This window comes from Microtus ochrogaster, chromosome 18 (genome assembly GCF_000317375.1).
Source record: "Microtus ochrogaster isolate Prairie Vole_2 chromosome 18, MicOch1.0, whole genome shotgun sequence".
NCBI classification, from domain to species: Eukaryota; Metazoa; Chordata; class Mammalia; order Rodentia; family Cricetidae; genus Microtus; species Microtus ochrogaster.
Window position 1 is genome coordinate 19,714,681 of NC_022020.1, and position 15,335 is coordinate 19,730,015.

The following is a 15,335-nucleotide window of genomic DNA, read 5'->3' on the forward strand; positions in this document are numbered from 1 at the left end:
TATCAGAATTTCAGGATGAAGAAAACTGTATAAAGAATGTGACTTTAGAAAAACTCAAGGGGATATAGTGCAACAGTTAGTGCAACAAAAGATAAATAACATCAACTTCTTGGGCCTAAGAAAAGAATCCTAGTCTAAGGTATAAAATCACCCCAAAATTTAATATTCTAAAACGCTAAGTTTTATTTCAACAGCTAGAAATTGACAAACCCCTAACCTATATATCCCTTGTATCTATATACATGAAGTGTGTCTTTTTCCTTTACAAAAATTTATGATTCCAGTATTATTTCAGTGAAGTGAATCTGCCAGGTAAATGTTAAACTACAGGAAGTCAGGGTCCATGTCTGAGTGACTCATTTCTCTAATCTCAGCACTTAGCCAGTTCCTGAAGCATCGGGGGCCAAGTAAGGGAAAGAGATAGAGTCAATGAGATTCTTGTCCCTCAACCCTGCTGTTCCCTAATTTATGATGAAACTGCCCTCAATCCATGAAAATTGCTTTGACAGATTCTATTTTAGGCTTAACTTTTCAGTTCTTTCCTTAACACGTGTCCATTATCATTCTTTCTAGTGGTTGCTTTCTGAGCTTGGGTTTAAACAAACTAATTTACACAGGGGGAGAATGGGTGAATGGGAGATTTTATTTCACACAATGAACCACTGTAAGACAAATAACAACAGCACTTCCGATGACAGCTTCTTGAAGTTTTTCAAGGAAAATGAGACAGGGAATTTAGTAATATGAATAGAACATTTGCTTTGCCGAGGTACATCCCTGCAGACAGATGGCCACTATGCAGGTGAACCAATCCTAAGAGGAATTCGCTGAGAGGGTCACAGCTCCTTCCTTGGGCGAGTTCATATAGTTTCTGTCTTCCCACCGCAGGAACCACATTCTTTCTTCACAATAAATTCATTGCGATAATTCTTTAAAAGTGTATGACAGGCTGAGCACTGTGACTATGGGGGCATATCATTTTTGCTCTTCAACAACCCATCAGTTTATATTATCAATCACATTTCAAATGCCCACCTATAGAGGACTCAAGAAGAAATACCAAAACTCTTCCACTTAAGAGAAGACCAGGTCTAGGCCTTTTGTTTTGAACCCTTTCAGCCTCTTCATTATTTACAGATTTGTGAAGTGCAAACAGCCAGAGCTATCAGGCAAAAGCAGATCCCCTAAGCCTTTTATCATCCCAGCTACAAGTTTGCATATTTTCTTTATAACCAGACAGCATACGAAATGAAGCAACTCTTTACAGGAAAATGAGGCAATTGGAATGTTAATTTTATTTGGTAATATATTGTAAAATCTAAATAGCATTATCCAGTTGATTGACAAAATCTATCCAGCTGTTAAAGGCAAAATAAAACTATCTCAAGACACACAGTTATAGAAGTCTAATGTTTGCCTGCAGGTAGATATTGAGAGTTGGGGAGCAGGGAAGGAGAGGAACAATTGCCTGGTTGATAAAATCCAGAAAGAGAGACAGGATAGGCAAGAAGCAAAGTGTCATGTCATGGTTTCTCTCTTCTTCTTCAGTGAGGCTTTTATCTTCTTCCACAGGCTGTCCTTCCTCTTTAATTTCTTTTCCATGGAGGATAGCATGGATTCCTTCCTGCGAATTTCTCGCACTAAGCCTTGAAAAGCATCATCAATACCGAATCGGAGGGCTGCAGAAGTCTCAAAGAAGGGACAGTTGTATTCTCGAGCAAGATTCATGCCTTCTTCTGTAGAGACCTAGGGAGGGAAATAAACAAAGAATATTAGAAAGAGAGGGGAGGGAGGGGGACTTGATCAGGGGAAGGGGAGGGAAATGGGAGGCGGTGGCGGGGAGGAGGCAGAAATCTTTAATAAATAAATTAATTAATTAAAAAATTAAAAAAATAAAAATAACCCCCCCCCCAAAATGTTCTCCTCACTCTGGCCTCTGTGTTTCAACTTTATGAACAAAGGTAAAATGTGATTTTTGATTGTGAAAACGTTCTAGAATTTCTGGACTTGAAGGACAAATGAGAAATCTGAATCCCACACAGGAAAAGTCAGTATAACTCAAAGCCAGTTCTTCAAATATCAAAACCTGCATGGAAGCTCAGTGGTCAACAGCACTGCTGTAGGTGAATTCCACCTTAAGTCCCACCTTAACTGTTTTTTGATTTGCAACTATAGATAATCAAAGTGATCTTTTGGTGTCTGCTTCATCTTCTTTTACACAAAAGAGTAGATGAGTTACACTAACATCATAGATGGTTTTTGGGGGTCTTGGCATCATCTATAGAATGACTGTGCTGGGAACATTTCAAGTGCTGAAGGGGTGATTCTTATATAATTCAGAGTTCTCATCTAACAATGCATGATGGACTTTTAAAAACAACTTTCTGATGAAGGAATCAGTAAGAAAAACATGGTTACTGTGATAAATTAGCCTTTATCCAGCTATAAACTTTACACATGATCCATGGTGTTTAACATGTGAAGAGTAAATGAAGTTTTTATGTTTGAACAGCAGAAATAGAGTCCTAAATGCAGTGACTTGGCTTCATAACTGTTTGTCAAAGCATAAGATTTGGAAAAGCCTGAAATTTTTCTTAGAACTGAAGTTAAAATTGTGACTGTCACAGAGGGGACAAAAGGGGGAGCATTCTCCACTTTCATTGTTCATCTGGGTCACAAAGTTCAGTATCCCAGAGGTAGAGAACACTGCAATAAGATAAGAGTGATAGGCTGTCCTGATGAAGACGAGTTGTTGCTTCATTATGCCTGTTGGCCTGGTCACCAGGTGTGAACTGAGTGGCCAGCCTAATCCTTCCCCACACCAGACATTCCCTTAATGCTGCATCACAGACTCAGATTCTCCATCTCTATGGAATAGCCCCATCTTTCACTGGATTCCATTTTCCGTCCTTTCATGGGCTTCTGAACTTTGTCTTTCTTCAAGCTTGTGTTTTCCTTCAGTTGCTACATAAAATGGTTTTGATTTTTAAATTGACATCCTTCCAAAGGCAGCAGGACTCATAACCATTCTGGTCCCAGCTATCTCACTTTTTTTCTTGATATGTGCAAATCAGATATGTGATGTCCTTCTGCTATAACTCTACTGATCAAAAAGACATCTTGTCATTTGGAGAAAATAAATCTCTTTCGTAATTCATCCTCTTGCCTCCATAGCCTTTTAAGAAGCAACTAATATTGCATTCTTTTCTAAACCCGCTTAGGGCACCCTCAGGACAGACTTTGCATAGCCATTGCAGAATGTGAGAATGCAATGTTCACTGCAGTCTAGACATGAGACACGATGCTGATTTAGTGCAGATCTGAGTATTGAATTGTATCATCCTATTAAAACACATAAAAGGCTAGCATGGTAGATGATGGAAGCTTGCTTCTTTACAAATGCTACACTCTTCTACAAAAGCCAGGGAACTGTCCCTTTGTAGCTAGCTCTGTTCTCTTTAGTATAATTGGGCAACTTCCAGTGACTTGAAAAGATCTTACCCAAAATAAGATTTAACAGCTTTGGGCCAACAGCTCTTTTCCTCCTGAGCGTTTTCCCTCTCTACTGTTTCATGACTTGAACCATTAAATCCCTGGATTCTTTAGGAAAAGATGGGGACAGAGAAAAACCTATGGCTTCCTTGGTTATTTGTATTTAATATCTTTATAAAGAGATCACTACTACAGTTGTGATAGCAACTTAAACATCATCTCAGTCAACTTCCCTGGTTGACTATTTTCCCTGGTGCTGTTATGGAGTTTGTTGTTATTATTATTCCCCTGGGAAAAGACTGTACACCTGATCTGGATTAAAATTAGTTAAATTTCAAAAAAAATAGATCTGGATATGCAAAAGTCTGCATGCATTTCTAAACTACATTTTCTTTAAAGAATAAATGTTGGAAGAACTCCCTTTCTAAGGTCCATTCAGAGCCTCACTCGGGCATGATAGTCTGTGTTCCTCCACTGGCCCCACTTACCCATTTCCATTTCTGCTGTCATACGAATTAAAAAAGAACCCCATAATTTGTTCTTTTGGACATGGAGGAATTCAGTGATTCTGAGTTTTCTGAGTGCTGTAGGCTATTTCCTGAAAGGCTGTGTATGAAGATGAAGGCAGATCCAGAAGAATCTATTTATTAAGCAGTTTGAGGATGAGTCATTTGGTTTAATTCATCAGCATCCGAGAACTTATCTTTACTGCTAGAGTTAGAGAACTCTGGGACTGTATTTGGACACAAGATGACAGGGCTGAGAGAATTTAGGCTGCTGCTAGGTGGTGACTTCCCACTGCCTGTCCTGTTTGGTGTTACAGTCTGGTGATGTCCCAAAGTAGCTAATGCAGCTTTGACAAGTAGAGAAGATAGGTGTTGCTTCGACTAATATGACTAAGAAGGTTCTGAAGACAAGAGTCTGGGATGGCGTTGAGCTAATCACAGGTTCCCAGAAATGAGGTTCATATGTTGCATCTATAGGATTAATAGCACTTACGATTCCACCATGCGCTGCCTCGCATTACTCTGCTCTTCTGCAACCTGCAGCAGCAGAGTGCTGAGTTTAGTTGACTCTGTGATGCTATTTCCTGTGTCCTTGAGTTTCCACCTTCTTTCTGTTTGCCATCTTAACAATTTGAAACTTGGCATTAAAACTCTATCCAAATTTTAATGTTTAGACAGCCATGCTGAAGTGGACAGGGGCCTCCATTCATGAATTTGAGATGAGAACAAGGGGAGGTTTGGCGGGAGGGAATGGAGGCGGGATGATGCAATTATACTATCAAACATTTAAACAATTATTTTAAGATATTAAAGAAGATTTTTACAAAAGATTAATAGGTAAGCATCAGACTCTGTAGGCTTCTTATCAAAATCTTGAACACTAAGAACAAGACCTGATTCCAACTGTCTTTAAGCTGCCTCCAGGAGATCCTGTCCCCCAGCTCCTTTCACAGAGGAGAGCCCTTCCCCCACCCCTTACACACAGGACAGCCCTTTCCCCAATCCCTTACACACAGGAGAGCCCCTCTCCCTATCCCTTACAAACAAGAGAGCCCTTCCTTCCCCCACCTCTTGCACACAGGACAGCCCCTCTCCTCACTCCTAACAGTCCAACCTGGAGTGCAGTACCTGTGATACCTGCATCTATGTTTTGTTTTCTTTTTTATGGAAACTTTACTTTAAAAAAAAAAAAAAAAACAAAAAGCTTGCCAATTAACAAAACATCACACAGCGAAATTAACTAGACTTAAAGTGTATGTAATTCAAAGAACATCTTCTATACAATTAGAATAGACATCTGGAATGAAAGCCATGGAGCTTCACATTAAATTGTACACTTTCAGTATCAAATGCGCTTTGTGAACATATTTTCTGTTTTCTTTAATCTCCTGCATCTACAACACATTGTAATGAATGAGATTTAAACTTACATGAAAAAAGCTGATATAAGACATAAATACCAGATAAAGGGGACACTATAATAAAGAATATTACTAGACTATAAGGGAAATGTTTTATAATGGTAAATTCAATCCACTGGAAAAATAATATAAGAATAAACTTGTTTCAACTAAGAAAACCTGATATTACTAAAATCCACAATGTTATATGAGATTCTTAACATACAGCTCTTGGCAGTTGAAAGAACAAGGCAGAAAAAGTCAGTAAGAATATAGATTTGAACAAAGTAATGCAAACAGTTGATATAACTTTCAAATATTTGGTGTTATACCCGGTGCCACAAATAGTTGTACTATTTTCAAGTAAGCATCAGATTCCATGCTAAACCGGGACTGAAAATACTTCAATGAATAAACATCACAGCGTATTCCCAAACAAATGAAACTGAGTTAGAAATCAGGAAGAAGGATAACTAAGAAATCTCCAAGTGAAAATATTGTGAAAAATATACTTCCATTTAGGTGAAGTGAAATTACATGAAAATTAGAAAATGTTTGGAAATAAATTATGAAATGAAATGTAACATGAAAAATTGTATGATCATCTAAATCCATCCTCATATGATGTTCATATCAGCATATTCATGCTTTGGAGAAGTATAAATAGGAAAGTGTAATGACTGAAGTATTTACTCAACAAATTCTATGTATGGGGCATACTTAAAGCACTAAACATGTAGTATAATTCTGAACAATGACAGAGACCCCAGATAAAGATCAGCATGTAAGTAGGGTTGTGATGTGTTCTTGGGGTGGCACCCCAAATGGGTAGTGAGATGAAGGTGGTGGTGTTGGTTCCCTGACACAAAATTCACTGTGAGTAATTTAAAATTTTTATTAATTCCTTCAGAATATTTTTGAGAAAAATATATGGGGGCTGTTTCTTCTAGAAAATAAAGGCAATTTGGGCAGGGGAGAGACAAATGGAATAGAGAAGTCTATAGTTAAGTTGACATGTTTTATACCCTTAAATTTATATCACTGTGTATGTGGCTATCATATATTTTCATATATGCATTCTTTATATACACATATTTATGAAATGCTTTATAATTATAAAAATGCAAGAATCACAAGTAAATCGTTACAAATTTCAAAATTCATTTACAAGTCCATGTAAATAAAATCACACACCAAAACAAGCCAAACCCAAAATTTTAAACAACCAAAAGGACTTCTGTTTAGTTAAAACTGGCATTCAAAATTGAAACCATGAAGGTTGTGTTAAATTTTAAGCTTTTTGTTGCAACAGGCTTACTTTTGGGCCACCAGCCTGTTTCCAAATCATGACATGAACATTTCTTATTAGTTTTGATTGCTCGGTCTTATCTTATAGTTTTGCCACTGGCTCTTATAACTTAATTCAAGCTGTTTCTCTTCATCTACATTTTGCCTTGGTTTTTTTTTTTTTTTTTTTTTTTTTTTTACCTTTCTTTCATTCTGTATGACCTATTTTTCTGCTTCCTCTGTGTCTGGCTGGTTGACTGCTGCCTGGATGGCTGGCCATGGGTATCTCCTTTTTCTCCCTCATTCTCTCTTCTCTTCTTCTCTCCTTTCTCCGCATTCTTTCTGCCTACCAGCCCCAACTATTCCTTTACCCCTTAACTATTGCACACTCAGCTTTGATTTGACCAATCAGGTGCCTCATGCAGGCAAAGCAAAACATCTTTCCATTGCTAAACAAATGCAACATAAACAAATGTAACACATCTTTACATCTTTGAAAATGCAGCATAAATAAATGCTCCATATCTTTGCTTAGTTAAAGTAATATTCCACAACTTTCAGTATTGAGTATATTTTATTTACAGTTTTCGACAATAAAGTTTATAAAAATTTTAAGTCTATTGCAAAAATAAAAAAAAAAACACTCCACACACAGATTCTCGTTAGATTCAGCAAAATAGCACCATGAATGGGAACTTCATGTTTGTATAGACTAAAGTAAACTCAAACTTTCCTGTTTTGACCACTCAGCCAGTGATGCAGGAATGGTATGCCTTCCACTTACAAATAAACATTCACCCTTTCATTAGTTACTAAATCATAAATTCTGAAAGATCTAATCGAGTCTCACAGTAATTTCCACATTAATTAGAGTAAAAGCTAAGTGGCACATAAATACTAACATATGTATTTTTTCTTATACATAGTTCTAAAATTCTAAGTAGATCCACGACCTGAAAAAAAGGAAAATTAAAGTGAATGAAAAAGGAAATTAAAGTGAAGACATGCTTTAAAAATTTCCATGTTTCAGTCATGTACATTTATCAAAATTATGAAACCATATATTCATCATCCCCACTTTCAAGCTTTACAAATTTGTATTATAAATGTTTTGGAGAAAGATATCCCAAACATATCTGAAGAAAAAATTCCATCAGATATTGGGGTTCTATATTTAGTAATCATGAGCAGTGTGAAGGTGGTAATTATGGCCGCAGTGTTACTGGAAATAACAGGAAACTTTCCATTTGGTAACTGTGATCAATTTTTGTCAGAACCCAAGAATAGACAAGCAACAGCTTCCCTGTTTAAACCCAAAGAACACAGAGGCAGAAGAAAGCATGTTTTGTCTTCCAAATAAATTTTAGAAAGCACAGCACTGGTGAGGAGAATGCATGCTGTGTTTTGAGGGCAGGGGGGCAAGAATTGGTGAACTGTAGTGTCAAGGAACAAAGAAAAGTTCACAAAGAAAAGGTGTAACACCTAAGGTGCCATAAGGAAGCCTCGGGGAGAAGGCTGGGGAAATAAACGAGGAAATTGTTTCATGTAAGTAATAGAAGATTTCAAAAACCTAGGGGAGCCATGCTCCATCAGCTAGAGAAGGCCTTAGCACATCGCTGGGACAGGCAAAATCTGCACAGGATGGAGGGCTGGCACCAGATGGGCCAGCTGCTGGTACACACGGGAACAGAGATCTGCTGACTCTAGGAGCTGCCTGGCTCTTTACATCTGTTTAACTTTCCATATTAGCTTAGTGAATGTAAAGTAGAATTTAATAGATTGAGTGATGGTGAAGGTTATTAAGGTAATGGTAGCGCCTAGGAAGCTTCATAACTCTTACTAGCACAAAAGGAAACTGGTCCCAACTACTGCGATTGCTAATGTTGAACAGACAGGTGACTCGTTTTCTTCAAGCAGAAGCACTGTAGAAAAGTATCTCGTGGCTGTATGGAGTGACCCCCAGAATTGTGTGTGTGTGTGTGTGTTGTCTGTTGTCTCTTTCCCTCCACCTTTATCTATTGAGCTACTAAATAATTTCCCTTTACATCCCACATCATCAATGCACCAGGAATCATATATTTCTGATGATCATAAACATCTTATATTTCAGTTTGAAAACAAATCAGCCCAAAACTTAGATTGCTCTGTTTTCCTTAGTAACATTCAAATTTCTAGAAATTTATTTCACTTCTTATTTATTAATGTTTTGTCTGCATGTGCTTATGGGCATCATGAGTGTGACCAGTGCCTGTGGATACCAGAAAGCATATCACATACCCTGAAATAGAGTTACAGTTCATTGGGTGGCACACTGTCTGCTGGAATCCCTACCTCAGTACTCTGAAAGAGAAGCAAGTGCTCTTAAGTGCTGAGCAATATCGCCAGCCCTTTGTTTGAACAATTTCAGTGGCCTTGTAGGTTTTCATAGCCGGATCCAATGAAAATGGTTTTTAATAAATTTAACCTGATTTTTTATTTGATTATATCTGAGACTTTTATTTTGATATTTTCTATTCTATCCAACCATCTTGTTTTCTTTATTCTTCCTTAAAAGTTGTTATCCACAAGGGGAGCAAGTGGTCCCATACATAGTTTGCTTGTCCCTAAGTGTCTTTGAAGGACGACTTGGTTCCAGGACCTACATAAAATATTATGATTGACAAAGTCTATTTTTAGGGAATAGTAATGAGAGAAGGTCAACTTGTTCAGAATAAGTATGCTTCCACACTCTAGATTTAGGATACAATTTCTTGAATCTGTTGTTGTAGACCCATAGATGAAGAAGTGGCTTTATCTTATCAACCGAGAGTTATTCTCAACCATACTGAGTCACAACCATGCATCTGGCAGAAGTACATTAAATATTTAATCTTGTTGGTGGCAATGATGATATCCATAAACTGTTACTAGTGACTCATGATCAACTCTGATGAGTCCATCAAACTGCAGTTCCAAAGGCCAAGATGTGATTTCCAAATGATCTTTTATTGAAGTGCAGACATTCGCATACTGACAAAGTCTCTTCCCAATGGATGGAGAGGTCAGGATTCCAGAATCCAACTATCCTAGAACATCACAGCTGAGAGCTCTTGGAGAGTTATTTAGGCTTCATGTGTTTCTGTTTACTGATTTACAGAAACCTATTCACAGATGTGGTGAAAGCATCCAGGGAGGTATTTTAGAAAAACGCTTTGCAGGCATGCTGACATACTGAGCACACACAGTAAACAGGAGTATAATTCTCAAGGTCAGTGGAAAAACTCTTCTTTGAATTGCACTTTGTGTGGAAAGTTTCCCAACTTCTTACCATTGTTGCAAAATATTTGTTTGCAATGTAAAAAAATGTGTCTTTGCCTAAGGCCCCTTTTGATTGGTTAATGAAAAGCTAAATGACCAATAGCTAGACAGGAAAGAATAGGCGTGACTTCCTGACAGAGTGAGAGAAATTGGGAGGAAGAATCTAGGCTTACAATTTCACCAGCTGACTGTGGAAAGGTAAAAGTCATGTGACAAACCATAGATCAAGAAAAGCAGGTTAAATTTAAGTTATAAAAGCTAATGGGACAAGCCTAAACTAAGGGTCAAACTTTCACAATTAATAATTGTTGATATTTGGAGGCTTGTGAACTAAAGACAGTCTGACAAGAAACAATAAAGCTTGCTAGACATCATTACCAGGAAACCTACAAGAGTGGTTTCTCATGACATCAAGCCTTTTAGTCTCACTACTCTCCTTTACTCCCAGCACAGATTCCAGGCCCAGAGTAACCTTCCTGCATTTAGGTGTCTCAAGTATCATTTCCTGTTTGTCATGTGCTCCTCCAGGCTTCCCTGTTGCCTGATTACTTCACCTATGTGAACATCTCATTTTCAGAGGGATCTTCATGAACATTGCTGAAATGTTCATTCCACTGCCTCATTTCTTCTTGGGCACTTGACTGTTTTCAGAGATAACTTTACAGATGTATTAATAGGTTTATTTTCTGTCTCTCTGTGATACATAGAAGCCTAGTTATTCCCTACAAGGTCTTTTTATTGTTGTCTTAGTCACTACTGCACCTCATCCCATCCTCACGAAGACACTTGTAAGCAGGACATATTTACAGAATGACACCTAAGCTGTGTGACTACAGCTTAAATCACAACTGAGAGAGGAGCTCATTTTTCAGCAATGGGCCGCTTGGAAAATTAAAAGGAAACTTCACTGACTACCACCAAACCAGGAAACTGGGATGTCATTTATAAGTGTGTCCTCCGATTTCATTGTAATGGTTCTCAACTCTCTCTAAAAATAAAAAGCAGAGCCTCAACCTGGGACTGCAGTTGAAAGCAACAATTATCTAGGTAGATAAGGGGAGGGGTTAGGGAAAGAACTAACAACAGGAATGAAGAAGTAAGAAGGGAACTTTTGTTGGGTACTAGGAAGCAAACAAGAACAACACAAATTAGTGTGACTGCCAAAGATGTTTACCACCTGCTGAAACTGTTTTGAACCCATCTGAGAAATTTACAAAAGAATTTTTGTTATTTTCTTGTGAACATACACTGTACAACAAGATGCATTGGGCTTTCTCTCTCCTGGTGCTCCAGAGTGGTATTGATTGAAGCAGGACATAATAAATTAAACGGAGTAGCCAGGGCTTCTGAGGCCCAGAATGGTAATGGCTCCAGGGTAAAGGTTTGGGACTGCATTGTAAGGAGACATTTGAAGTCTCTGAGGCCTTGTGCTTTTCACATAAAAGAACTGTGCAATGCTGGGGGAAAGGTTGCCATGGCAGCCAATAGTTGTTACAAAGGGAAAGACATGAAGGTTAATGCTAAATATTTTGCTAACAATGATGATGTCCAGTTTTTTCTTTAAAATTTTCCTCTAAAGATTTAAAAAGCTATTGCTAAAATTATAAATCAATAGACTTGGTCAGCAAATGTGCTCTTAATGTGTGTGTGTGTGTGTATATATATATATATATATATATGAAGAGGTATGATATATGTTCATATGTGCTATATTTCTTTATTGAATATATACATTCAATAAAGAAATGAGTACATTTGATATATATTAAATCAATGGCTTGTTGAAACCTTCAGTAAATTAATATGAATAGGTCAGTTTTCCAACGGTTCACAGAAAGTATTCCTTACGCATCAAAAATATTTAATAGCTAATTTATTACATTAATAAATTTGTGTTGCTCAAAACATAAAGAAGGAAATTATACTACTAATAACACATATAACTATTATAATTAAGTAATAAATTGTGTGACTGTATAATGTCTACTCCCTGCAGAATACAAGACAGGAGAGCAAGGAACACTGCGTTTCCTATAAAACCTGAGCACTTTGCAGATAGAACAGTGCAAAACAAGTATCCTTATTATCCTTTCCCTGAAAGGATGCGTAAGTGGTCAGAAAGATGTCCAAGGAGGAGCCAACTGACTTTTATGACAGTGACTCCTATGAGTTAGAAAATTCAGAAGTTGCAATTGTATTTGAATTAATGAAGATTTTAAGTTTTTGCAAAATGTTCATGCAATCAATTTCAAGCATCACAAATACATATTTACTTATAATTTTATGGTAGAAGATGTGCCCTGAAAAAATCCCCAGACAGCATGAAGGAAACACAGGGTTACCATGCTTGCTTGAGTAGAATCTACAGATCAAAATGGCAGATGACACTCCGAGGTTCAAAGGAAGTCTCTGGGAGTCACAATTCTCTCACAGATTGGTCATACTCACTATTGGCCTATGAGTCATTTTGGGGTCATATTTAGAAAAGGCATGCTGTGAAAAGGAGTTTGAAATTGAACCAAGCAAGTCTAATGCCTTTCAATCTTGGGATGTATGGAAGATAGGAATGAACTGCTGCTCATTCTGTGACCTTATACACAGAGATTTGAGAATAGTTTGAATGAGCTATATGCCTGTGCCTGCTGACACCACTGCAAATTTAAGGCTCAAGCCCAGCAGAGCCATTGATGCTCCTGTCAATCATTTTACTTGTAAGAAGCTGGACTCCTTTTCTATGTCTCATTTAGTTTTTCAGAATCTACACTTCTTGCTTTCTATCTCTGACCTCATCCTCATTTTCAGCAGATCCTCGCCCTCTTATTTCACCTTAGGGAAGGAATATAAACACCCAGAGCTAATAGCTCGAAAATTGAAGCCTGGCATCTGAAAATTCATCTTTGTTATTATAATCTTGTCTTATGCCTTTCATTCAGCCTTGGAGGAAGGGAGGCAGATTTCTGTCAAGTGGAGAACCTCCATCTGGGCGTCAAAGCTCTTTGATATCTACTTTAGTTCTGCACCATTAGGTACCCTTTCAAGTTCAACATTTTCATCCCTGTCTCTGGTAGCTTTGCTCTACAATTAAAAAGAAGCACACATTTCAGCCTAGTTCAGTTCTGGTTACTCTCATATACTGTCATTCCACCCACCGTCAAATGCTGATTAATCGGGAAAATATGTTTTTGAAGTTATAATCAAAAGGATGAGGCTGGAGAAGTTATGGGGAAAAGAGTGTTCAATTTCAAAACTAAATATGTTGTTTATTGTGCTGGCTTCCCTTAGTCAGGTCTGGTTTGAACATCAATCCTAACAGCCTATGGTATTGTTCTCCTCTTAGCATGACTTGCAAAAGCTTGAAATCCATTCTCATTGACAATCTTCAAGTGCTTCCGTCACATTTTACCATATGCAAAACTCCCCATTGAGTTCATAATTTCTGTATTTCTTAATCTTATAAGTTCTTTCTGGTTACTATCCTCAATATTCTTTCTAAATTCCCTGATGCTTCAATTGTCACTCATTCTACTTATAATTACACACCCACTATTCTACCTGTGATCTTCATTGCTTCTTTTCTCTCTTGACATTTTCTCCTTGTACAGCTTTGGTCAGTTTAATACATAGAGTCATCCTCAGAATGTTCATAAGTTTCAGACTAATGACTTCAAGTCTTGCCTCATGGTTCAAGTATAAAATTATATCTGCAACCTTTAGATGAGGAATCCCAGAGGAAGTCCCCACAATTCCTTCAGTATGCCCAGTGATCAAATGGGATTCTTTGAAATACTTGTTCAATCCCCATCTACTGCATGTCTAATCAAATCAGTCCTTCTTTTGTCTAGAGACTTTATAAAATTAATGCAAATATTTTGAGTTCCAATTAATTAATTCTGTGATTCCTCATTGTCAGAAGTATCATGGAGAACATTCAATAATTATATAAAATAATGTCATTTTCTTTATAGCTATAGGCAAAACCATTTTGCTTCTAAAACTTCAATTCCCTCTTCTTTAAAACAAGTCCAATAATAGTAAATAATAGCATTTCTTTCAGAAGTTTCTTATATAGATTATAGAATACTATGTAATCACATAGTCAGTAACCTTCTTAAGGGCTCCAAACTTTTTAATAGATAAGCACTGGAGTAATTTGGACCCATGAAGAGCAGACAACACAGTTTGGCTGGTGATATTAAAGGGTTCTAGAATTCTGTTGTAATGGTGTGTCACGTGACAGAGCACAAATAACTGAGATCACTGGCAAATACTCTTCTTGTTATTTCTGTAAGGGCTTTTTCCCCAAAATGGGATTGATGTTCAGAACAGTAGACAAAGGAAGATTGTGCTCACTTATGTGCTTGAGAAGCCATTTCATCCATTAAAAGCCTAAGCTGAGTGACAAGACATAGAAGATGGATGTTTCCAGATTGAGAGAGAAAGCACGCAAATTCTCCTGCTTCACGACATCAACATTTCTGCCTTGTAGGATTGGACTTCCAACTACCACCAACTCCCTTGGTTTAAAGTCTTTTGTTTTGGACAGGAATTATATTCTGACTGTCTAGGATATTAAGTTTAAAATAGAAAAATGGAGCCGGGCATTGGTGGTGCATGCCTTTAATCCCAGCACTTGAAAGGCAGAGGCAGGCGGATCACTGTAAGTTCGAGGCCAGCCTGGTCTACAGAGCTAGTTGCAGGACAGGCTCCAAAGTCACAGAGAATCCCTGATTCAAAAAAAAAAAAAACAAATTAATTAGTTAATTAAATGAAATAAAAAAATGGTGACTGGGACTTCTCAGCCTTCATGATTGCATGAGTCATGTTCTTATAACTTATAACCTCCCCTTCATTTTATGTCCTGGTTTCATAAAGAGCTCTACTAGAACCTGAATGCAAAAGGATGAAGGGATGCAATGGCAATTTCTTTTGGATCTCTCTCAAATCATCAAGACAGTTCTCTTGTTTTTGACATGTTTGCAATGGCTAACTAGTTTCTACAAGCAAGTACTTGATTAACCGTCTCTCTGTAAAATGAATGTTTCTGTCAAGGTTCTTTATACTCAATGGCAAGATAATTTGAATTTCTGAGATTTTCCCCTATGTATCATGATCGAGTTTACCTCATATAACTTATATAAGCTAAAAGAACAAAAAGATGCCAACATTCCCCAGATCCTGCAGTTCTTTAACATTGGAGTTGGCACCTGAGATCATTTTCATGCCACCTCATTTTCCGCTTTTCTCTGAGCACAGAGACAATGAGGCAGATGATATGGTGCCTGCCACAAGTGCATTTGTGTGAAGAGAAAACCAGGGGAAATATGCCACTGATATCTGGGAGTAGAGGATGCCT

At 37.5% G+C, this 15,335-nt stretch overlaps 1 protein-coding gene across 1 annotated transcript in view; it reads right to left on the reverse strand.

Annotated features, from left to right (window-relative positions):
* Window positions 1-634: 634 nt before the first annotated feature.
* Rit2 (Ras like without CAAX 2) overlaps window positions 635-15,335 on the reverse strand; it is a 326,989-nt gene continuing 312,288 nt past the window's right edge. Inside the window, exon 5 of the mRNA XM_005355850.3 lies at window positions 635-1,746. Within this exon, the coding sequence (XP_005355907.1) occupies window positions 1,519-1,746 (228 nt within the window). The 3' untranslated portion in view covers window positions 635-1,518. The remainder of the gene's footprint in view (window positions 1,747-15,335) is intronic.